We start from the raw sequence: 25,402 nt of genomic DNA on the forward strand, positions 1-25,402 counted from the left end.
TTTTATGTCTTTTTAAAGTCTCTCTTTTAATCTCCAACTGTTGTTCAGCCTTTCTTTATTTTTCATGAGATTGACATTTTAAAGACCACAAGCAGTTATTTTGTGGACTGTCTTTCAATTGAGGTTTATCTGATGTTTCTTCATGATTAGATTTCCTCCTCCCTCCTCAGCAAGTTTTCTTTTTTAAAAAAATACTGTTTTTAAACTCTCTTCATGTTGATACATCGGTATCCAGTTTGTTGATTCCACCTGCTGCACAGAATTCCCTAATGCAGACTGTCTCTTGGAACAGATTGGCAGGGCTGCCAGGAAGGCAGCATCCGGCAGAGCTTCCTTGGCATCAGGATGGTGTCTTTGTGGGGGCTGTATGACATGGGAAATGAGAACACCACTTTGACACATGTGCCCTGGGTCACCCTGCTTTAGCTGGTGGTAGTGGGCCTCAGATGTTTGCTTCTTCAACTATTTCTAAGGCACATGGAGCTATTATGCTTTGCAAGATAAGGTAGGATAGGAAGTTAATCTCTTTGATTGTTTCTTCCTTCATTAATTCATGCATTTAATAAATATTGATTAAGGGCCTACTCTGCTCATTGGAGCTTATCTTCTAGCGTATTGAATACATAAAATAAACTTTTGAATCGAAAGCTCATCTAACTGTGACAGAGGCAAAGTTTTTAAAATTGAGGTTAAGGTAAATGGTTCAACATTTTCAATTTATTAGTAAAATAGCCTTATAGAAATCATGCTTCTGCCTCGTCACCCAAATACAGTGATTTCCATTTCTCTCTGGCCTCTTTTGGTATTTACCAACATTGAACATCATTTGTGCCTCATTATCTCTATAGGGCATAAATAATTTTGCATTCCCTTTTTTCCAGTGAAAAATATTTTGTATATACTTTCCCTTGTTTCATAACTTGCATATTCATCACGCTTAATGACTGTAGTAAATTCTTTCAAGCTGATCTATAACTTACGCATATCTCTTATGTTGTAAATTTGCCTTGTGTCTAGTTTTTCCACTAATATTAGGAGAAAAAATTTTAAAGGAAATGTGTATCATGCTTCTGTGTTAAGGCAGTTTTGACAAATAGTTTCGTCTAAAATCATTCATTCTAAGATACAAAAAAGGTTAGATTCCTGTAAAGAAAACACATTCTGTCTTTTTTTTAGGAAAACTTATTTTTTCCTGATTATGTTTTGAGTGTCCACTTATAATGGAAAGATAATTAGTAGAGAAAGACCTGATGTGCTTGGAGCTTTGCCAGCTGAAAACCTTGCATGTGTTAGGAAACAGCAGGTTTCCGGTGGGGAATAGTAGAGTAATGGACTGTGCAGCTAAGATATAAGACTGCAGCGCGACAGCTCCCAACTGCAGCAGGCTCACCATCACTCACTTTCCTTGATACAAGTGGACAGTCTTTCAGTTCTTCTGCACTTTCCTTGTGAGAACCACCGGAGGAATACATCACCCTCTGGCAGGAGGCAGTCAGCTCCATCACAGCAGGGAGGACTGATGAGCTGTCCATACCTCTGGACACACCTAGGAATGATTCCACAGCAGTTGCTCAGTCCTCAGCGAGGACTCAGGAAAGCAAGAAATGGACATAGTTCTCATTTACAGATCACTGTGTTTCATCCCACCCAGAATCTTCTGAGCATCCAATGCTGAGAGGTACTTGCCCGGGGTGAGGTGGAAGCTCGTGATCAGTGGGTGGTTGCAGGGACTATTTCTAAAGAGGGCACAAATAAAAAGATTTGTGACCAACTAACCGGACCTTGGTAGGGTGGAATAACTGAGACATTAATTGTTCGGTAGGCTCTGCTAGAAACTTCAAAGATCCTAGGTAGGGCTCTGACCTCTTCTGTATTAGTTATGTGCCTGTATGGATCAGATGAGGATTTTCTTCATATATAGAATTTTTATCTTACTTTTCCTCCATGAGAGTGGGACCTTGTGTGTCTGGTTTCTTGCTCTATTTTCTGTTGCTTAGTGTGGAGCTTAGAGCATAAAAAGTGTTCAATAAATATTTGTTGGTTGGACGATGACTTAAGCTGTGTAGTTCTGTAGACTAAAAACATGATCATCTAGGCAGCTGCAATCTACTTGTATAAAGGGTTCTCTCAGGTTACTGCAGAAATGAGTAGGACCTAAAGAAACCGAAGTCGGAGAATAGCAGGGTACAAAGGAAAGTACAGTGGCTTTAGAGCCAGGCAGATAAGAGTTCTTATTCCAACTCTACTATTCACTGCTGTCTTCACTTGGTTAACTCATTTATGATTCCTAAATCTGAGCTTTCGCACCTATAACATGCGTATCAAACCACTTTCCCCACAGAGTTTGTGGGCAGTTCATTGCTCAGAGTGGACACTCAAAAATGTCACCTTCTTCCTCCCTCCCCTGCCAAAAGGGAGACAAAAGCAGGAGGGGCCCAGATGATGTGTCCAAGTGTTAGATCTCTACATTCATGTTATCTGTCATGTAAAGTGTGCCACATATTGGCTTCTCTTCATACAGCAGCTAATGGCATGCATACTTCAAACAGCATATGCACCTTTTGGTTCTGCTTTGAGCCTCTTTATTAGTAACTGTGTTCTTTGCCTTTACAGGATTTATGAGCGTGTGATAGACCCTCCAGATACCAACCTTCCCCCAGGAATCAATTTATGGCTTGGCCAGCGCAACCAAAAGCATGGCTTATTCAAAGTAAGCACTAACGTTCTTTTTACTGAAGTATATATATAGGCGATGCTCAGTTTTCTGTGTTATTGGAGCCGTGTTTATAATTACATTAGTGGGAAGGGCATGGCATAATAGCTACTAATGTTTATTGAACACTTACTTTGTGACACATGCTTTTTTATGTGCTTGACATGAATAAACTGGTTTACTTGTCACAGTAATTTGTGAAGTAGGTGCTTTGAAACCAGGCAGAGAGTTAAGTGACTTGCCCAAGGTTATCCAGTTCACTCTGCTGCCAGGGATGGATGATCCAGAAGGCAAATGATCCTCAAAATGTTGACCTCCCAATTCTGAAGGATTTACGATAATCTTCAAACTCGTTTCCCTTCTCAGATTATATGTTAATTCAGTTTAGAGTAGATGTCTAGATATGAAAAATACATCTCTGCTTCCTTGAGCTTTGGTTTAATTGCATTACTGGGAACAGAAAACCAAATACTGCATATTCTCACTTATAAGTGGGAGCTAAACACTGAATACACATGGACACAAAGATGGGAGCAGTAGACACTGTGGACTACCAGAGGTGGGAGGGAGAGAGGGAGCCATGGGCTGAAAAACTATTTGGTACCATGCTCACTACCTGAGTGACTGGACCATCCATACCCTAAACCTCAACATCATGCAGTATACCCATGTAACAAACCTGCATGTGTACCCCCTACATCCAAAATTTTTTAAAAAAATAACTGCATTATTATACTTCACAGAAACATAAGGATACAGTGATAAAATAAATTAAAAAACTTAAAAATACCATGAAATTTTAAGACAGTCTTGTTCTTTGAAAGAATGACACACTTTTGCTTCTGGCAATATGGAGACTAGATATTCTAAAAATCCTTCTGCTTCAAAATGACTATAATGCTCGATAAAATACCACAAAAATATTTTAAAATTCAGCATTGTACTTATACGCAAGGAATTCCTTGGGGACCAAATATATGGAGGGGAGAGAAAGCCAGAGGGGTATCAGTACCAGAACTTAGAGCCTTAGGTTCCTTCCTTTTTATTTTTAAAAAATTAAGGTGTAATTCCGCATGTTCTCACTCACAGGTGGGAGTTGAACAATGAGAACACATGGACACAGGGTGGGGAACATCATACACTGGGGCTGGGAGAGAAATAGCATTAGGAGAAATAACTAATGTAAATGACAGGTTGATGGGTGCAGCAAACCAACATGGCACATGTATACCAAGGTAACAAACCTGCACGTTGTGCACATGTACCCTAGAACTTAAAGTATAATAAAATAATACCAAAAAAAAGTAAGATGTAATTTACATACAGGAAAATTCATTCCATTTAATGTACAGTGTCACAAGTTTTGGAAAATCTACACTGTATTATAATCATCATTGTAATTGAGATAAAGAACCATTTCTTTATCTCCAAAAATTTCCATCCCCCTTTGTATTAAACCCTTCTCCTCACCCGAAGCCTTTAGCAACCACTGGTCTATTTTCTGACCCTGCAGTTTTGTCTTTACCAGAATGTTATATAAATGGAATCATTTATGTGTGTGTGTGTATTTACATAAGTTTCTATGTTGAGATTCACCAAGTTATTGTGTGTATCAGTGGTTCATTGTTTTCTATTGCTGAGTAGTATTCTAGTTCTGTTGTATGAATGTATCATACTTTGTTTGTCCATCCTTCAGTTGATGGACATCTGGGTTATTTCCAGTTTGGAACAATTATGAATAGAACCACTATAAACATTTGCATACAGGTTTTTGTGTGAACAGCGGTTTTGATTTCACTTAGGTAAGTGTGTAGGTGTGGGCTTACTGGGTTGTATATTAAGTGTATGTTTAAATTCACAGGCAACTGCTAAACCATTTTTTAAAGCAGCTGTGCCAGTTTTTGCATTCCCACCAGCAATCTATGAAAATTTCAGTTACAGCTTTAAATTTCAACCGTCTGTGTGGGATGGGAGAAATTACTTAGATCCCATGCGTGACTGAGTGTTGGAATGGAAATTTTTAAAGTAAAGCCAGTCCACTATCTAGCAGAGGGAGGCAATCCAGAAACTATCCTGTCTGCATCTCATCTCCAGATGAGAAAAAATAATACTTCCCAGAGAACTAGTAAACCACAGCACTTGAAGGGTTGCAGACTTGACACCCAGATTTACTTTACCCATGAAGCTCAATAAAGTATATTGAAGTGGCCCTGGATTAGGTACCTTGGGAGTCCTGATGAAGAAAATACAAATTATCTTTGGAGAAAGTCACTTTTGATGTAGACCTCAAAGGATGCCCACAGATTAAGTCCATAAAATAGGAGCTCTAAAGCCATCACAAATGACAGTGGAAAGAAACAAAAAAATGCTCAGTTAGTCCTCACAGGGCTACAGAAAATGAAATTAGCAGGTAAAGAATTTTTTTTTAATTTTTTAAAAAAACTTCTGTTTAAAATGTTTGAAGAATCAAAATAATAAAGAATGTATGATGACTAGAGATAATAAATAGGCCCAGAGATAGTTGAACTAAAAAGCACTTCCAAAAATGAAAGATACAGTTGTTGAAGTTAAAAAAAAAAAAAAAAAAAAAAAAACAAAAACCAAAAACCTCAGTGAACCTGCTAAACAGATTAGACACAGGTAGGAAGAGCATTTGTGAAATGGAAAATATTGTTAAAATAATTAAACTGATAGTAATGCTTCAGAGATAAAGAGAAGAAAATAGGAAAGAAGTTAAAATATAGAAAAGATACATGTATATAAAAAAAGTTTACATATCTGTTTAATATGTGCGTATATGTATGCATATCTGTATAAAATGGCTGTTCTGATGCCTCTATGTTTTCTAAGTGGCTTCTTAGATAGATAGATAGATAGCTTCTTAGATATGTATATTATTATAATATACATATATTTAAAAATTAAGGAAGATAATAAAGAATATATTATATCTACATATGCATATATATTTGAAAATTCCAGATAATAAACAGAGATAAAGGTTCTGGGCACTATTACAAGTATAACAGGTAAGAATTTTCTAAACTTGATAAGAGACATTAATTCTCATTACTGAAAGAACAATGAAATAAAAGTATATGTTGTTGATTTCACTTAGAAAACATAGAGGCATCAGAACAGCCATTTTATTTAGCTCAAAAACCAATTTTTTTCTGCTTTGACCTGGCTAAGCTGATACTTGCTAGGCTCTCTCCCATGTCTGTGGTTAATTGGCATGCTAGCAGGTGGCAGAATGATCTGAGAGCCTCTTCACCTCTCTGGGGGTTGGCTGGCTGTTGACTCTTGTTCCTCAGTTGTCCTCCACATGGTCTCTCATCTCCAATGGCCTAGCTCAGCTTATTTACATGTCAGCCCTGGGATTCCAAGTATAGGAAGAGTGCAATCCCTAGAGTACTAATATTTTCAAGGCTTTGTTTGCTTGATCACATTTGCTAATGTTTTATTGCCCAAAGCAAGTCATATGGCCAACTCCAGAGTCAAAATGTAAATAAATAGACTTCATCTCTCGAAGGGCTGCTCCATGATATCACATTGCAAGGATATGGATGCAAGGAGGGAAGAATCTTTTTTGGCCACATCAGCAACCTATTATACAAATCAAGATAAATAGACAGCCACACTCAGATATACTGGCAGAAAAGCAGAACTCCAAAGACACAGAGAAGATCTTAAAAATAGCCAGTGACAAAACACAAATTTTTCACAAAAGGGTAACAAATTGAACAGCTGGTTTTTAAACAGTAAAAGCAGAAGTCAAAAGACAGTAGAAAAAGTGTTTTCCAAGTTTTGAGAGAAAATAACTCTCAAATGTAGTAGTATATACCAAGCTTAATTGTCATTTGAGAATGAGTGTGACATAAAGACATTAGTAGAGAAATGAAACTCTCAGTTTATAACCAATAGATCTTCATTTAAAAAACTTCCTGGAAGGAAGACATACAGTGCAAGAAGAGTTGGAGAGCAAATGCATGTTGACAGTATGCACAAATCTCAGTGATTATTATTCTGAATGATTGCCATTATCCTTGTTTGATTAAAATATAATAATGCTTAATTTTAGAAAAATAATATTAAAAATATTGACAGTGGAATCCTTCACCATCAACCAAAATATCCGGGTTCTCTCATCAAAATTGACTAGAAGGCTGGCATGACTCATGGAGAGAAGGAAGAACAGTGTGGTGCAACGGCCCATCTGAGAGCCACACGGGAAAGGGGAGCCCCTTCCCTGCAGCCAAGGGAGGCAGATTTCCAGTAACTCCAGCCGGAGACTCAGGGACAGAATCCGGATTTCCCTGGGCCTCAGCCCCTAGGGGGAGAGGTGGCCACAGTCTGTGTGGACCAGCAGACTTAGCCTCTTCTCTTGGTAATTCTGAAGAATCCGGGCAGCCAAGACGAGTAGGTTTCCCCCCAGCAAAGCACACCCGCTCCACCAATGGACAAAATGCCTCATTAAACAGGTCCTGCTCCCTGTGCCACCCAACTGAGTGAGACCCTCCAACAGGGGTTGTCAGACACCCTATACACAGGAGCGATCCTACTGGCATCAGTTTGGTGTCGTTCGAGGTCAGAGGTCCCAGAAGGAGCAGGAATCCATCTCTGCTGTTCTCCAGCCTCCTTAAGTGACATCTCCAGGCATGGGAGTGAATCAGGTGAATAGGGCCTGAAGTGAATCCCCAGCAAACTGCAGCAGCCCTACAGAAGACAGACCTGACTATTGAAATAAAGACAAGCAGAAAGTAACAGCAACAGCATCATCAATGACAACAAAAGGCCCCCACAAAAACCCCATCCAAAGGTCAGCAGCCTCAAAGACTGAAACTAGACAAACTCACGAAGATGAGAAAGAATCAATGAAAAAATTCTGAAAACCTGAAAGGCCAGAGTGCCTCTTCTCCAAATGATTTCAGTGTCTCTCCATCAAGGGCACAGAACTGGATGGAGGATCAGATGGACAAATTGACAGAAGCAGGCTTCAGAAGGTGGGTAATAACAAACTCCTCTGAGTTAAAGGAGCATGTTCTAACCCAATGCAAGGAAGCTGAGAACCTTGATAAGAGGTTAAAGGAATTGCTAACTAGAATAACCAGCTTAGAGAGGAATAGGAACAACCTGATGGAACTGAAAAACATGGCACAAGAACTTTGTGAAGCATACACAAGTATCAATAGCTGAACTGACCAAGCAGAAAAAAGGACATTAGAGTTTGAAGACCACCTTACTGAAAAAAGATGCAGAAAAGAATAAAGAAAAGAGAATGAAAAGGAATGAACAAAGCCTCCAAGAAATATGGGACTTCATAAAAAGACCGAACCTACCATTGACTGGAGTACCAGAAGGAGACAGGGAGAATGGAAACGAGCTGGAAAACACACTTCAGGATATTATCCAGGAGAACCTCCCCATTCTAGCAAGACAGGCCAACGTGCAAATTCAGGAAATACAAAGAACACCATTAAGATACTCTACGAGAAGATCAACCCCAAGACACATAATCATCAGCTTCACGAAGGTTGAAATGAAGGAAAAAAACTGTTAAGGGCAGCCAGAGAGAAAGACCAAGTCACCTACAAAGGGAAGCCCATCAGACTAACAGTGGACCTCTTAGCAGAAACTCTGTAAGCCAGAAGAGAGTGGGGGCCAATATTCAACATTCTTAAAGAAAAGAATTTTCAACCCAGAATTTCATATCCAGCCAAAGTAAACTTCATAAGAGAATGAGAAATAAAATTCTTTCCAGACAAGCAAATGCTGAGGGATTTTGTTACCACCAGGCCTGCCCTGCAAGAGCTGCTGAAAGAAACACTAAATATGGAAAGGAAAAACTGGTACCAGCCACTGCAAAAACACACCAAAATATAAAGACCAATGACACTACAAAGAAACTGCATCAACTAGTGTGCAGAATAACCAAATAACATCATGATGACAGGATCAAATTCACACATAACAATACTAACCTTAAATGTAAATGGGCTAAGTGCCCCAATTAAAAGACACAGACTGGCAAATTGGATAAGGAGTCAAGACCAATCGGTATGCTGTATTCAGGAGATCCATCTTACATGCAAAGACACACACAGGCTCAAAATAAAGGGATGGAGGAAAATTTACCAAGCAAATGGAAGGCAAAAAAAGGCAGGGGTTGGAATCCTAGTCTCTGACAAAACAGACTTTAAACCAACAAAGATAAAAAAAGACAAAGAAGGGCATTACATAATGGTAAAGGGATCAATTCAACAAGAAGAGCTAACTGTCCTAAATACATATATGCACCCAATACAGGAGCACCCAGATTCATAAAGCAAGTTCTTAGAGACCTACAAAGAGACTTAGACTCCCACATAATAATAGTGAGAGACTTTAACACCCCACTGTCAATATTAGACAGATCAACGAGACAGAAAATTAACAAGGATATTCAGGACTTGAACTCCGCTTTGCATCAAGTGGACCTAGTAGATGTCTACAGAACTCTCCACCCCAAATCAACAGAATATACATTCTTCTCAGTGCCACATGACTCTTATTCTAAAATCAACCACATTGTTGGACATAAAACACTCCTCAGCAAATGCAAAAGAACTGAAATCATAACAAACAGTCTCTCAGACCACGGTGCGATCAAATTAGAACTCAGGATTAAGAAACTCGCTCAAAACCGCACAATTTCATGAAATCTGAACAATGTGCTCCTGAATTACTCCTGAGTAAATAATGAAATTAAGGCAGAAGTCAAGAATTTCTTTGAAACCAATGAGAACAAACAGACAATGTACCAGAACTGATTATCAGAGAAATGCAAACCAAAACCACAATGAGATACCATCTCATACCAGTCAGAATGGTGATTATTAAAAAGGCAAGAAACAATAGATCCTATGTGAGGCTGTGGAGAAATAGGAATCCTTTTACACTGTTGGTGGGAATGCAAATTAGTTCAACCATTGTGGAAGACAGTATGGTGATTCCTTAAGGATCTATGACCGGAAACACCATTTGACCCAGCAGTCCCATTACTGAGTGTATACACAAAGGAATATAAATCATTCTACTGTGAAGACACATGCGGCCGGGTGCAGTGGCTCAGGCCGGACATGGTGGCTCACACCTGTAATCCCAGCACTTTGGGAGGCCGAGGTGGGTGGATCATGAGGTCAGGAGTTCAAGACCAGCCTGACCAACATGGTGAAACCCCGTCTCTACTAAAAATACAAAACTTAGCCAGGTGTGGTGGCACGCACCAGTAATCTCAGCTACTTAGGAGGCTGAGACAGGAGAATCGCTTGAACCCACGAGGTGGAGGTTGCAGTGAGCTGAGATTGTGCCATTGTACTCCAGCCTGGGTGACAGAGAGAGACTGTGTCTCAAAAAAAAAAAAAAAAAAAAAAAGACACATGCACATGTATGTTTATTGCAGCACTATTCACAATAGCAAAGACGTGGAACCAACCCAAATGCTCATCAATGTTAGACTAAAGAAAATGTGGTACATATATACCATGGCATACTACGCAGCCATGAAAAGGAATGAGGTCATGTCCTTTGCAGATACATGGGTGAAGCTGGAAGCCATCATCCTCAGCAAACTAACACAGGAACAGAAAACCAAACACTGCATGTTCTTACTCATAAGTGGGAGTTTAACATTAAGAACACATGGATACAGAGAGGGGAACAACATACCCCAGGGCCTGTTGGGGGGTGAGGGGTGAGGGGAGGGAATTTAGAGGATGGATCAATAGGTGCAGCGAACCACCATGACACATGTCCTGTGTCACAAACCTGCACACTCTGCACATGTATCCCGTGTTTTTTTTTTTTTAGAGTAAATAAAAAAAAATTAAAATTAAAATTAAAAAAATATTGACAGCAATAAAATGATAGTAAAGGTGATCTGATTTAAAGTGTTCTAAGGCCTGATTTCAAGTGATTTAAAGGGTTCTAAGTGATCAGAAAAAGAATGGAGAAACTGATTAACTTTAGACTTTAAGTCTACATGTTAGAATTAAAACAATATCAAAATAATAGAAATCATGTTTAACTCCCAAACTCTGAGATTTAAGTATAAGAGAAAAGGGGCTTTTTTTTTAAGCCTCATCAACCCAAAATAAGGTAAGAAGAGAAATATTTAATATAAGATACCATATATAATTCCATTTCACAATTGTTATTATCAATTTAAGTGATTTACACTTAGAATGAAAAATAAGAGTATTATATTGAATTCATAAAACCCAAAGCCTGTTGTATATTGCTTACAGTGAAACAATAAAAAATAAGGACTCATAAATGTTGATAGTGAGATAGTTAAAAAAAAAAAAAAAAGAAAAGAAAAATAGGCCAAACTAAACATGAGAAGGCTGGAGAAACTGCTGATTTCAAACTGCAAGGCCAAAAAGGTCACCACATAATAATAAGCTATTTTAAAGATGTATGTACTGAATAACATAATCTCAAACTGTATGTTGTAGCCTGGCAGAATAGCAGGGATGGATGGCCTACTCACTACAGTATGCTGGGTCAACTGAATATCCCCATGGGGAAAGCACTAATCTTGACCCTGTTTCACACAACTGATAATGCAAAATCAATTCCAAGTGGGCTATAGATCAAAATCTAAAAGTTAAACTGACAAAGCTTATAAAAGATAATGTAGGAGAATACTTTATGACCTCGATGTAGGAAAAATACTTTTTAAATAAGACGTAAGAAATAATAACTATAAAGGAAAAGACTGATCCATTGGAATATATTAAAATTTGGAACTTTTCTCATCAAAATAGATGACTAAGAGAGTAAAAAGGCATGTCAAGGAATAGGAGGAGCTATTCAAAGTAGTTGTGTCCCACAAAGGCCTTTTATCCAAGCTGTATAAAGGACCCCTTTACATCAATAACGAAAAGTCTATCCAATAAAAACATTTGAGAAAAATGCTACCAGGCACTTCACAAAAGGGAATGTCCAAGAGGCCAGTAAACAAAGGGGATGGTATCAATATGATTAGTCATCAGGGAAAGTAAAGCCATACTGAGATGCTACTGAATATCCATCAGAATGGGTCAAATTAAAAACACAGACCATACCATGTATTTGCAAGGATGTGGAACAACTGGAGCCTTCATTCACTGCTGGTGGGAATGAAATTGATTTAAGTACTAAGGAAAGCTGTTTGTTAGTATGGTTAATAAAATGGACATATATATGTCCTATGACCAAGAAAGAATACTCTAGGTACCTAATGTCTAATAGAGATATGCATTTGTATACACTAAAAGGCATGCACAGAATTTTTAAGATTTGCATAAATTTGTGGGGTACATGTAAATGTTGTTATATGTATATAACGTATAGTGATCAAGTCAACGTATTTAGGGTGTCCATTGCCTGAGTATAATACATTTTTGTTAAGTATAGTCAACCTACTCTGCTATCAAACATTGAAATTATTCCTTCTATCTTACTGTGTGTATGTACCCTTTAACCAGCTTCTCTTCATCCTTGCTCCATGTACCCCATTCACCCTTCCCAGTCTCTGTTATCTGTCTTTCCACTCTCTATCTTTCTACTCTCTAGCTGCGTATTCAAATTTTTTAGCTCCCACGTATAAGTGAGAACATGTGATATTTGCCTTTTTTTCTTTTCTTTTTTTTTTTTTTTGAGATGGAGTCTCGCTCTGTTGCCCAGGCTGGAGTGCAGTGGTGCAATCTTGGCTCACTGCAACCTCCGCCCCTCCAGGTTTAAGCAATTCTCTGCCTCAGCCTCTGGAGTAGCTGGGATTACAGGTGTGTGCCACCATGCCCAGCTAATTTTTTTGTATTTTTAGTAGAGACAGGGTTTCACTGTCTTGGCCAGGCTGGTCTTGAACTCCTGACCTCGTGATCCACCCACCTCGGCCTCCCAAAGTGCTGGGATTACAGGCCTGAGCCACTGCGCCTGGCCAGATACTTGCCTTTTTTATGCCTGGCTTATTTCACTTAAGATAATGACCTCCAGTTCCATCCGTGTTGCTGCAAATGACATGAGTTCATTTTCTTTTTTTGGCTGAATAGTATTTCATTGTGTATATAGGCCACATTTTCTTTTTTTTAAATTCTATGATTTGGTGTTTATTTTTTATATTTTTTAAAAAATTTCACTAGTTTTTGGGGCACAGGTGTTTTTTTGTTACATAGATAAATTCTTTAGTGGTGATTTGTGAGATTTTTGGTGCACTCATCACCCGAGTGGTGTACACAGTACCCAACATGTAGTCTTTTATCCCTCACCCTCTCTCACCCTTTCACCTAAGTCCCCAGGATCCATTCTGTCATTCTTATACCTTTGTGCCCTCATAGCTTAGCTCCCACTTATAAGTGAGAACATACGATATTTGGTTTTCCATTCCTGAGTTGCTTCACTTAGAATAATGGTCTCCAGTTTCATTCAGGTTGCTGTGAATGCCATTATTTCATTTCCTTTTATGGCTGAGAAGTATTTATATATACATGCCACAATTTCTTTATCCATTCATTGGTTGATGGACATTTAGGCTGGTTCCATGTCTTTGCAATTGAGAATTGTGCTGCTATAACCGTGTGTATGTCTTTTTCATATAATGACTTCTTTTCTTCTTGGTAGATACCCAGTAGTGGGATTGCTGGATCAAATGGTATTTCCACTTTGGGTTCTTTAAAGAATCTCCATACTGTTTTCCATAGGGGTTAATAGTTTACATTCACACCAGCAGTGTAAAAGTGTTCCCTTTTTAGTCAAATTGTCCCTGTTTGCAGATGACATGATTGTATATCTAGAAAACCCCATCATCTCAGCCCAGAATCTCCTTAAGCTGACAAACAACTTCAGCAAAGTCTCAGAATACAAAATCAGTGTGCAGAAATCACAAGCATTCTTATACACCAATAACAGACAAACAGAGAGCCAAATCATGAGTGAACTCCCATTCACAATTGCTTCAAAGAGAATAAAATACCTAGGAATCCAACTTACAAGGGATGTGAAGGACCTCTTCAAGGAGAACTACAAACCACTGCTCAAGGAAATAAAAGAGGATACAAACAAATGGAAGAACATTCCATGCTCATGGGTAGGAATAATCAATATCGTGAAAATGGCCATATTGCCCAAGGTAATTTATAGATTCAGTGCCATCCCCATCAAGCTACCAATGCCTTTCTTCACAGAATTGGAAAAAACTACTTTAAAGTTCCTATGGAACCAAAAAAGAGCCCACATTGCCAAGTCAATCCTAAGCCAAAAGAACAAAACTGGAGGCATCACGCTACCTGACTTCAAACTATACTACAAGGCTACAGTAACCAAAACAGCATGGTACTGTTACCAAAACAGAGATATAGACTAATGGAACAGAACAGAGCCCTCAGAAATAATGCCACATACCTACAACTATCTGATCTTTGACAAACCTGACAAAAATAAGAAATGGGGAAAGGATTCCCTATTTAATAAATGGTGCTGGGAAAACTGGCTAGCCATATGTAGAAAGCTGAAACTGGATCCCTTCCTTACACCTTATACAAAAATCAATTCAAGATGGATTAAAGACTTAAATGTTAGACCTAAAACCATAAAAACCCTAGAAGAAAACCTAGGCAATACCATTCAGGAAGGACATAGGCATGGGCAAGGACTTCATGTCTAAAACACCAAAAGCAATGGCAACAAAAGCCAAAATTGACAAATGGGATCTAATTAAACTAAAGAGCTTCTGCACAGCAAAAGAAACTACCATCAGAGTGAACAGGCAACCTACAGAATGGGAGAAAATTTTTGCAATCTACTCATCTGACAAAGGGCTAATATCCAGAATCTACAATGAACTCAAACAAATTTACAAGAAAAAAACAAACAACCCCATCAACAAGTGGGCAAAGTATATGAACAGACACTTCTTAAAAGAAGACATTTATACAGCCAAAAGACACATGAAAAAATGCTCATCATCACTGGCCATCAGAGAAATGCAAATCAAAACCACAATGAGATATCATCTCACACCAGTTAGTATGGCGATCATTAAAAAGTCAGGAAACAACAGGTGCTGGAGAGGATGTGAAGAAATGGGAACACTTTTACACTGTTGGTGGGACCGTAAACTAGTTCAGCCATTGTGAAAGTCAGTGTGGTGATTCCTCAGGGATCTAGAACTAGAAATACCATTTGACCCAGCCATCCCATTACTGGGTATATACCCAAAGGACTATAAATCATGCTGCTATAAAAACACATGCACACATATGTTTATCACAGCACCATTCACAATAGCAAAGACTTGGAACCAACCCAAATGTCCAACAATGATAGACTGGATTAAGAAAATGTGGCACATATACACCATGGAATACTATGCAGCCATAAAAAATGATGAGTTCATGTCCTTTGTAGGGACATGGATGAAGCTGGAAACCATCATTCTCAGTAAACTATTGCAAGGACAAAAAACCAAACACTGCATGTTCTCACTCATAAGGGGGAATTGAACGATGACAACACATGGACACAGGAAGGGGAACATCACACACCAGAGCCTGTCATGGGGTAGGGGGAAGGGGGAGGGATAGCATTAGGAGATATACCTAATGTTAAATGATGAGTTACTGGGTGCAGCACACCAACATGGCACATGTGTATATATGTAACAAACCTGCACATTGTGCACATGTACCCTAAAACTTAAAGTATAATAAAAAAAAAAGTGTTATCTTTTCACCACATCCATGCCAACATCTATTTTTTTTAATTTTTAAATTATGACCATTCTTGCAGGACTAAGGTGCTATTTCACTGTGGTTTTAATTTGCATTTCCCTGATAATTAGTGATGTGAGCATTTTTTCATATGTTTGTTTACCATTTGTATATATCACATTTTCTTTATTCATTCATTCATTGATGAACACTTAGGGTGATTCCATATTTTTGCTTTCACAAATAAATAATATTTGCTTTCACAAATCTATAAATAAAACTAGGAGACTTCCCTAGTTTTATTTATAGATCTAGGTGGCAATTGCACAGTGTTTATGTCAAGTTAATTCATCAATATGTACTTTTATGATTTGTGTAACTATCTGTATATATGTTATTCTTTAATAAAAATGTTTACTAAACATATATGCATATATGCATAGTAGGTAGTTAGAGGGAAAATGGATACATTTGCCATCATACTGAGTGATATTTAACATACTTCTTGCAATAACTTATAGATCAAGCTAGCAGAAAAGTTAGTAAGCGTATGGATTTCAACATACTTAACAAGTTTAATGGCTATATATATATACACACACACATACACACTCTACCAACAATGAACACATCTAGCACATGGAATCTTTGTGAAAATTAACTACATAAAAGGCCATAAAAAGGAAATCTCCACAAATTACAAAAAATGATACATAGACCATATTCTCTGATGACAGTGCAGTTACGTTAGAAATAAATAGTGAAAAGATAACTAACCTCCCACCTTTGTATGTTTGACAATATAAACAGTATCATTTAAAGTAACTAATCAGTCTGGGGGAAAATAATAGTATAAGTTAATAACTAACTCAGAAAGATAATAAATATCACAATTTGTGAGATGCAGCTAAAGCAATTCTTAGCAGTATTTATCTTTAAATGCTTGTATTAGAAAAGGTAGATATTTAATGAGTTAAACATCCAAATAGGGAAGTTAGAAAAAGAACAACAGAATGTATACAAAGAAAGTAAAAGGAATGAAATAGTAAGCATGAAATGGTAAGAACAGAAATTCATAAAATAATGAGTAGGGTACAATAGGCAAGATCAAGAAAGCCAAAATTTGATCATTTGAAAATACACTGGGAAGTTTGAGCAAGAAGAAAATGAGAGAAGGCATAAATATATTAGAAATAAAAAAAGCATATAACAATAAATGCTGCAAAAATTAAAACAGTAGTAACCATTTGTTAACAACTTTATGCCAATAAAATGGAAAATTAGAGAAAAATGGACAGTTTTCTAAAGCTACATGAATTACCAAAATGGACTTCAAATAAACAGCTATGGTAGTCTTAGCTTCATTAAAGTGATTGAGTTTATGATTGAAAGTCTATTGTACCAGTTAGCTTTTGATATACAGCAAATCAAAACAAAGCTTAATGGCTTAAAACAACAGCCTTTATTTACCTCACAATTTTGTGGGTTAGCAATTTGAGCTGGGCTTACTTTGCTGGATTTTATTCTCAATGGGTTCATTTATGCATCTTTGATCAGCTGCTGGGGTTTCTGGGGCCTAGTTGTACTAGGCCTTGAATGGCCTTAGCTGGTATGGCTCATCTCTGCTTCATGTGGCCTCTCGATTTCCAGAAGTCTAGCCCAAAGTAGTTTACATGATCATGGAATAAAGTTTCAAGAGTCAGAGCAGAAATGTGCATGGCCTTTTGAGGCCTAGGCTTGAAACTTGCACTAGATTACTTTGCTTCATTATATTGGCCAAAGCAAGTTACAAGCCCAGCTTAGATTCAAGTGTACTGGAAATAGATTTGACCTTTTGATGGGATATGCTACAAATTCACATTGCACAAGGTATGGACACAGTGAGGAGCAAAGGACTGGGACCATTCTGGCAGTCTACCATGTCCCTCCACCAAATAACCACGAGGCTCACACAGTTTTACAGGGGAGTTGTAGCACACATCCAAGGAAATAATTCCAATCTTATATAAACTCTTCCAGAGAGGAGAATAAATGAGAATACCACTCATCTAATTTTATGAGCATAGTGTCACCTTGATTTGCAGACTAGACAAGGACCGTATGAGAAGGGAATTGCTTAAGCCAATTTACTTTTGAACAGATTAGATAAAAAATTGAAACAAAATATTATTAGCAAACTGTTTATTAGCAGAGTGTATGTATGCATGTGTGTCTGGGTGTGTGAGAGAGAACAAGTTGATTATTTCAATAGTGAAAATTTGTTTTTATCTTCAGAAAATTTCTTAATGAAATTGACTACATTGAACAGACAAAAGTAGAAAAAAATCCAATGGTCTTCTCAAGAGGCAGAAAAGGCACTAGAAGAAATTCAATACTGACTCATTAAAAATTCTTAGCAAACTAGAAATAGAAGGAAACTTCATTAAATTGATAAAAGTACATGAAGTAAACATACATCAAATATCATACTTATGGTTTAAATATTAAGAGAATTCCTGTTAAAATCAGGAACCACACAAGAATGACTACTATCAATGTTTCTATTCAACATTGTACTGGAGGTTCTTACCAGCAAAATAAGTAAAAATCTTAAGGATTATAATAAAAAAAGTAGTTATTAACTTATATATTGCCTATACATAAAAAATGATCACCAAATTATTAGAATTAGCAAGAGAGTTCAGAAAGAGTGCTAGATGTAAAGCCAAAGATAAGATCAATTGCATTGCTGAGCAAAAGCAGCACAGTGGCAGCTGCAACAGCAATAATAACAAAAACTGCAATTAAATATTTTATTTATAATATCAAAAGGTGAATCAAATACTTAGGAACAAATCAAATAAAATATATACATGACACCTATAAAGAAAATTATGAAATTTTATGAAAAACCACTGAAGACCTAACTGGGGAGAAGTACGCTATGTTCTTGGAGAAGAAGGCTTAAAATAATAAAAAGTCTGCTTCTTCCACATTGCTCTCTAGGGTCAATGAACTTGTAATCAGTTCCCAAGAGGATTTTTTTTTTTTTCCTGATGGACTCTGACAAGCTGATGCTAAAATTTTTAGGGAAGACCAGAGGCCAAGAATAACTAAGACATTTTCTGAGGGAGAAAAAGGAAGGGACTTAGCCATCCAGATGTGAAGGCTTAGTGTAAAGTTATAGCAATCAACAGAGTGTGATATCACTACATTAATCAGCACATGAACCAAGAGATCAGAATGGAGAGGCCAGAAATGACCCTTTCATCATGTGTGGAAACTTGGAAACTTGACACATAACTGATGTGGCATTCCTGACCAATGAGGAAAGGATGGATTCATCAATACATGGTTAGGAAAATCAGTTATTTAAAAACATTATATATATATTATAGACACAGACATTGAGTGATGTAATTGATTTTTGTGTACAGTATAAGGAAAAGCTTCAAATATATACCTGGACCCCATACATAAAAATCACTTACAAGTACAATTGAATTAAATACCTAACTGAAAGCTCAATGTTGAAAGGTTTAGAAGACAACATAAGAACATATCTTCACGATCTCAGTCAGGATAGAGAAGTTCTTAGATAAAATAAAAAAATGCACAAGTCCTTAAAGAAAATATTGATGGGTTTACTGCATAAAATTCTAAAAATTGTGACAATACATCAAGGAAGATCTTGACAACAATTAGCAAAAAAAAAGTATTCATTGAAGAAATGCTGTAAATCAGTAAGAAAGCTTTTTTTTAACTCAATAGGAAGTCAGGCAAAAGATATAGAAGGATGGTTTTCCAAAGTAGAAAACATAAATAGCCAGTGAACATATTGAAAGTAATTCAAGTTCACTAGTTATCTTGGAAATGCAAATTAAAACCATTATGAAAAACCATTTCTTCACCCATTAGCCTGGCAAAAGTGAAAAACCATCTGACAATGCTAAGTGTAGGGGAAGTCATTGAGCAATGGATTCTTACCCATTGTGTTGGAAACTTGAATTGGTGGAACCAATAGAGAGGGAAATTTGGGGATCCTTGTAATGTGCATACATTTGGACATAGGAGCCCAACTCTTTGGTATAAACATTGAAGAAACTCTTGGTCATATACCCAGGTATATATGTATAAGCATCATCACAGGAGTTTGTTTTTTTTTGTTTTGGTAATTTCAAAAACTTGGAAAAAACCTAATTGTCCATCAATAGGAGAATGTTTAAATACGTTGTAGTAGAGACATAGAAACATAAAAATCAGTGAAATTGAACAAAAATTGATGAATTGCTAAAGTAATTTTAAATGAAAAAGCTAGCAGAAGGATAAAATTACAGTATTAAATCATGTATATATTTCAAAATGCAAGATAATTCAATATACAGCTTATTGATACATCCATATATATACAAAGAAAAATGCATAGAAATGATAAACACTAAATTTAGAATAGTTTACTTCTGAGAGGAGGAAATGGGAGTTTTATTAGGGTTGTGAACCCAGAAGACTTCAACTATATTGAGGATATTTTATTTCTCAAGTGTTTGCTGTATGTTGTTTTGTACGTCATAAATATTCAAAATGTTTAAAATGGCATATTTTTCAGGGTGATAATCCACATATATATGTGAATATATGTATATATGTGTGCGTGTATATATGTATATGTATATAATTTTGCCATGTTTCCAAGAATGAACAGAAATTCATCCAAGTGTCTCAGTTTAAAACTGAACTCACATTCAATGCAATGGTGTGTCTTGTTCTGTAGCTAGTTACTTCCTGGTGAAGCTCTCCTTTTCTTGTGGGCCCTGGATCTGTAATGAAGGGCAATGACTGGTTCTCAGTCCTGAAAAGACATTAAAATCACATTAGAAGACTTTAAAAATCAAATTATTGTGTACACTTAGACCTCCTCATTGAGAATCTGAACAGTACGGTCTAAGAACTGACACATTTTTTTCACAACCTTCTTGGTTTTGATTTATTCAGTTTGAAGGCTCAAATTTTAGTGCACTGACATACGGGAAATATGTGTTGATGGCCTAGATTATGGTTTTGCCTTATCTCTATAAGGAGCCCACAAATCTAACATATGGTCAGTAATTAGCTTCTAATTAGTGACTTTTTAGATTAGTGGTTCTCTAACTTTAGATTGCATACAAATATGCTGGAAGGCTTGTTAAAACACAAGTAGCTGGATGTCAACAAAATGTTAGAGTAGAAAACCTGAATCTGCTGTTTCTCGACAGAAACAGTGAAAAACAAGCAGAAATCGTCAGAACCAACTTTGTTGGAACTTAGGAAAATAGTCAGAGGTTTATAGCAACTGAGTGAATGCTGAATCAAGAAAAAGCCAACCTTAACGGAGTAGGAAAGCTGTGAGGCATGTTTACTTGCCTTTTGCACCATACTGTTTATAACCCAGTGGCAGTCTTGAAAGATTTCAGCCCATGTTCCTAGTGTAGGACAACAGTCTCTGGTTGTGGAGTGAGCAGAGCAGACCTTATTCACAAATTATTTTGCATATCTATTCTAACTATTTGGGACTATGTGAAGAACTGATAAAAGGTACTTGTAACTCACAACTCTTCCATGCTAGAAGAAAGTGGCAGGATTGATTTATTGCATATTTCAAAATAGCTACAAGAGAAGATTTGGAATGTTCCCAACACGAATAAATAACTAATGTTTGAAGTGATAGTTATCCCAATTATCCTGATATGATCATTATATATTGTATGCATGTACCAAATATCAAATGTACCCAATACATGGGTACAATTATTATGTGTTAATTTAGGAAAACATTTCAAATCTAACAAACACCATGTGGCTGCCTGGGGCCAAAGAGTATGATTGAGACATATAGTAGATCATGTAAAGCAAAGAGAAAATGCTGGAAAAAGAGTTTCTTTGGACAATTGGGAGATTCAAAATCACCTGTGTGTTCAAGGAGTTTAGAAAGCCATATGCATGCCTAGGGCAAGAGGTAAGGTCAGAAAAGACTTGAGAACACCCAAAGCTTTCATCTTGGGCTGATCCCTAGGATCAGTGCAAGTCTGGCTAAGTGTTGAAGGAGGGTCCCAGCACGGAGAAAATCTGCAAAGGTTGGAGGAGTCTGTCTCTCTTTCTTGTTTTTGGCTGCTGACATTCAAGGAAATCCCTGTCAAAATATTTTTTTTAAGATTTTTTTCCTTTTTTTCTTTTTTCTTCTTTTGAGACAGGGTCTCATTCTGTTGCCCAAGCTGGAGGACAATGATATGATCATGGCTCACTGCAGCCTTGACCTCCTGGGCTCATGTAATCATCCCATTTTAGCTTCCTAAGGAGCTAGGACTACAGGCACTTGTGACAATGCCTGGCTAATTTTTAATTTTTTTTTTTTTTTTTTTCACGGAGGCAAGGTCTCACTATGTTGCCCAGGCAGGTCTCAAACTCCTGGCCTCCAGCAATCCTCTTTCCACAGCCTATCAGAGTGTTGGGATTACAGGTGTGAGCCACCTTGCCTGGCCCAAAATACTTTATAACATAAGATTAGGAACAGAGATTTCAGTTACTACACATGACTAGAAATACAGTCTCTGCAAAAATAGTTTGGTAAGCCACTAAAGAAATGGACTACTGTAGTATTCAACAATCAAAAACAAAGAAAAACAAAACTCAGCAAACCCCAGTAAAGGGGCAGATCTGTTCTCCAGTGTTAATACATTATAACATCCAAATGTTCAGTGTTCAAATAAAGTCACAGGCAAACAAAGAAAGAGGAAAGTATTGTCATTCAAAGGAACAAAATAAATGAACAGAAACCATTCCTGAGGAAGCACAGATGTTGAGCTTACTGTACAGACTTTAAAATAACTGTCTCTAATGTGCTTAAAGAGCTAGATGAAAACATGGATAAAGAAATAAGTCAGGAAAATGATGTATAAACAAAATGAGAATATCAGTGAAGAGATATAATTTATAAAAAGGAACCAAACAGATACTGTGCAGCTGAGAAGTACAACTGGAATAAAACACTTACTAGAGGGATGCAAGAGAAGATTTGAGCAGTGAGAAGAAGGAGTAATGGAACTTAAAGATAAGATCATTGAAATTAACAAGGCTGTGGAGCAAAAAGAAAAATGAATGAAGAAAAATGAACAAGGCCTGAGGGATCTATCTGTAGGACATTATCAAATAGACTAATGTATGCACCAGGGGTGTCTCAGATGGAGAAGATAGAAAGTACTGGAAAGAAAATTTGGAACAATAATGGTTAAAACTTTTAACATTTGATGAACTATATGAATCTATGTATCCAAGAAGTTAAGCAAACTGTGAGTAAGATAAACTCAAAGGTATCCACACTGAGACACATTATGATAAAACCATCAAAAGATAAACACAAAGAGAATCTTGAGAGCAGAAAGCAAGACATGACTGTCAAATACAAGGACTTCTTCATGAGATTAGCAGTCAATTTATCATCAGAAACCATGGAGACCAGAAGGCAATAGGTTGTCATATTTAAAGTAGGGTCATTACTACTGACCTTACAGAAATTAAAAGGATTAAAATAGAAGACTATGAATAATTATATGAAAACAAATTAGATAACCTAGATGAAATGGACAAATTCCTAGAAACACATAACCAACCAGGACTGGATCATGAAGAAGACTAGATCATGAAGAATTAGAAAATCTGAAGAGACTTATAATAAGTAAAGTGTTTGAACTGGTAACAAAAATGTCTCAATCAAGTAAAGTCTGGGACCAGATGGCTTCACTGGTGCATTGCAACAAACATTTAAAGAAGAATGAACATCAATCCTTCTTAGACTCTTCCAAAAAATTGAAGTGGAGAAACATTTCCTAACTCATTCTATGAGGTCAGAATTACTATAATACCAAAGCCAGACAAGGACATCATAAGCAAAGAAAATTACAGACCAGTATCTCTTATGAATGTAGATGCAACATTTCTCAACAAAATACAAATGAACTGAATCCAACAGTGTATTAAAACGATTATACACTATGCCCAAGTGGGATTTATCCCAGGAGAATGGTTTAACATAAGAAAAATCAATATTATATGCCACATTAATAGAATAAAGGAAAAAAAACCCCCACAGGATCATCTCAATTGACACAGAAAACACATCTGACAAAATCCAATATCTTGTCATGATAAAAACACTCAGAAAATGAGCAACATATGGAAACTTTCTTAACGCAATAAAGGGCATTAATGAAAAAACTCAGAGCTAGCATTATACTCAGTAGTGAAAGACTCAAAGTTTTCCTCTTAAGATCAGGAACAAGGCAAAGATATCACCATTGCTATTTAACACTGTACTGGAATTTCTAGCCAGTGCAAATGGGCAAGAAAAATAAGTAAATGCATTCAAATTGGAAAAGAAGTAAAACTATCTCTACTCACAGATGCCATGATTCTATGTATAGAAGTTAGACCCCCTACTTCACACCATATATAAAAATGATCTCAAAATCAACTAACATTCTAAATATAATAGCTACAACCATTAAATCTCAGAATGAAAAGTAGAGGTAAATCTCTATGGCCTTGCATTTTACAATGGATTCTGTTGGTCACAAAAAGCATGACCAACAAAAGAAAAAATAGATAAATTGGATTTCAAAATTTAAAAAAATTTCTTCATCAGCCAGGCATGGTAGCTCACACCTGTAATCCCAGCACTTTGGGAGGCCAAGGTGGGCAGGTCACGAGGTCAGGAGATCGAGACCATCCTGGCTAACACGGCGAAACCCCGTCTCTACTGAAAAATACAAAAAATTAGTCAGGCATGGTGGCGGGTGCTTGTAGTCCTAGCTGCTCGGGAGGCTGAGGCAGGAGAATGGCGTGAACCCGGGAGGCAAAGCTTGCAGTGAGCCGAGATTGCGCCACTGTACTCTAGCCTGGGTGACAGAGCGAGATTCCATCTCAAAAAAAAAAAAAAAAAAATTTCTTCATCAAAAGAGATTATTAAGGATGTGAAAACAAAACCAAAAAAAGAAGAAAATATTTTTAAATTATGTATCTTATAAAAATTTAATGTCCAGAGTATACAAAGTACTCCTATAACTGAACAAAATGACAACCCAACTGAAAAATGGGCAAATGATCTGAATACACATTTCTCCAAAGAAGATATACAAATGGCCAATAAGCACATGAAAAGATACTCAACATCTTTAGTCATTAGGAAAATTCAAATTAAACCTCCAATAATATATCACTTCATACCCCACCGGTTATAATTTTTAAATAAAATTCCCATCCTATTAGAAAATAAGGGGAAAATAAGTGTTGGTGAGGTTGTGGAAAATTTGGAACTCTTGTATATTGCTGATGGAAATATAAAATCATGTAGCTTGATGAAAATGCCAAAAGCAATTGGAACAGAATCCAAAATTGACAAATAGGATGTAATTAAACTAAAGAGCTTCTCCACAGCAAAAGAAACTATCATCAGAGTGAACAGGCATCCAACAGAGTGGGAGAAAATTTTTGCAATCTACTTATCTGACAAAAGTCTAATATCCAGAATTTACAAGGAACTTAAACATATTTATGAGAAAAACTTCATCACAAAGTGGGCAAAAGAGATGAACAGACACTTCTCAAAGGAAGACATTTACACGGCCAAAAAACATATGAAAAAAAGTTAAACATCACTGATCATCAGAGAAATGCAAATCAAAATGATAATGAGATACCATCTTACGCCAGTCAGAATGGCGATTATTAAAAAGGCAAGAAACAATAGATCCTGGTGAGGCTGTGGAGAAATACGAACATTTTTATGCTATTGGTGGGAATGTAAATTAGTTCAACCATTGTGGAAGACAGTATGGCAATTCTTCAAAGATATAAAACCAGAAATAGCATTTGACCCAGGAATCCCATTGCTGGGTATATAGCCAAAGGAATATAAGTCAATCTGCTGAAAAGATACATGCACACGTATGTT

At 36.8% G+C, this 25,402-nt stretch overlaps 1 protein-coding gene across 2 annotated transcripts in view; it reads left to right on the forward strand.

Moving 5' to 3' along the window:
* NELL1 (neural EGFL like 1) overlaps positions 1-25,402 on the forward strand; it is a 910,206-nt gene that overhangs the window by 212,418 nt on the left and 672,386 nt on the right. For both annotated transcript variants that reach the window (XM_016920567.4, XM_016920568.4), the window contains exon 5: positions 2,614-2,710. In XM_016920567.4, the coding sequence (XP_016776056.3) occupies positions 2,614-2,710 (97 nt within the window). The remainder of the gene's footprint in view (positions 1-2,613; positions 2,711-25,402) is intronic.

This window comes from Pan troglodytes, chromosome 9 (genome assembly GCF_028858775.2).
Source record: "Pan troglodytes isolate AG18354 chromosome 9, NHGRI_mPanTro3-v2.0_pri, whole genome shotgun sequence".
NCBI lineage: Eukaryota > Metazoa > Chordata > Mammalia > Primates > Hominidae > Pan > Pan troglodytes.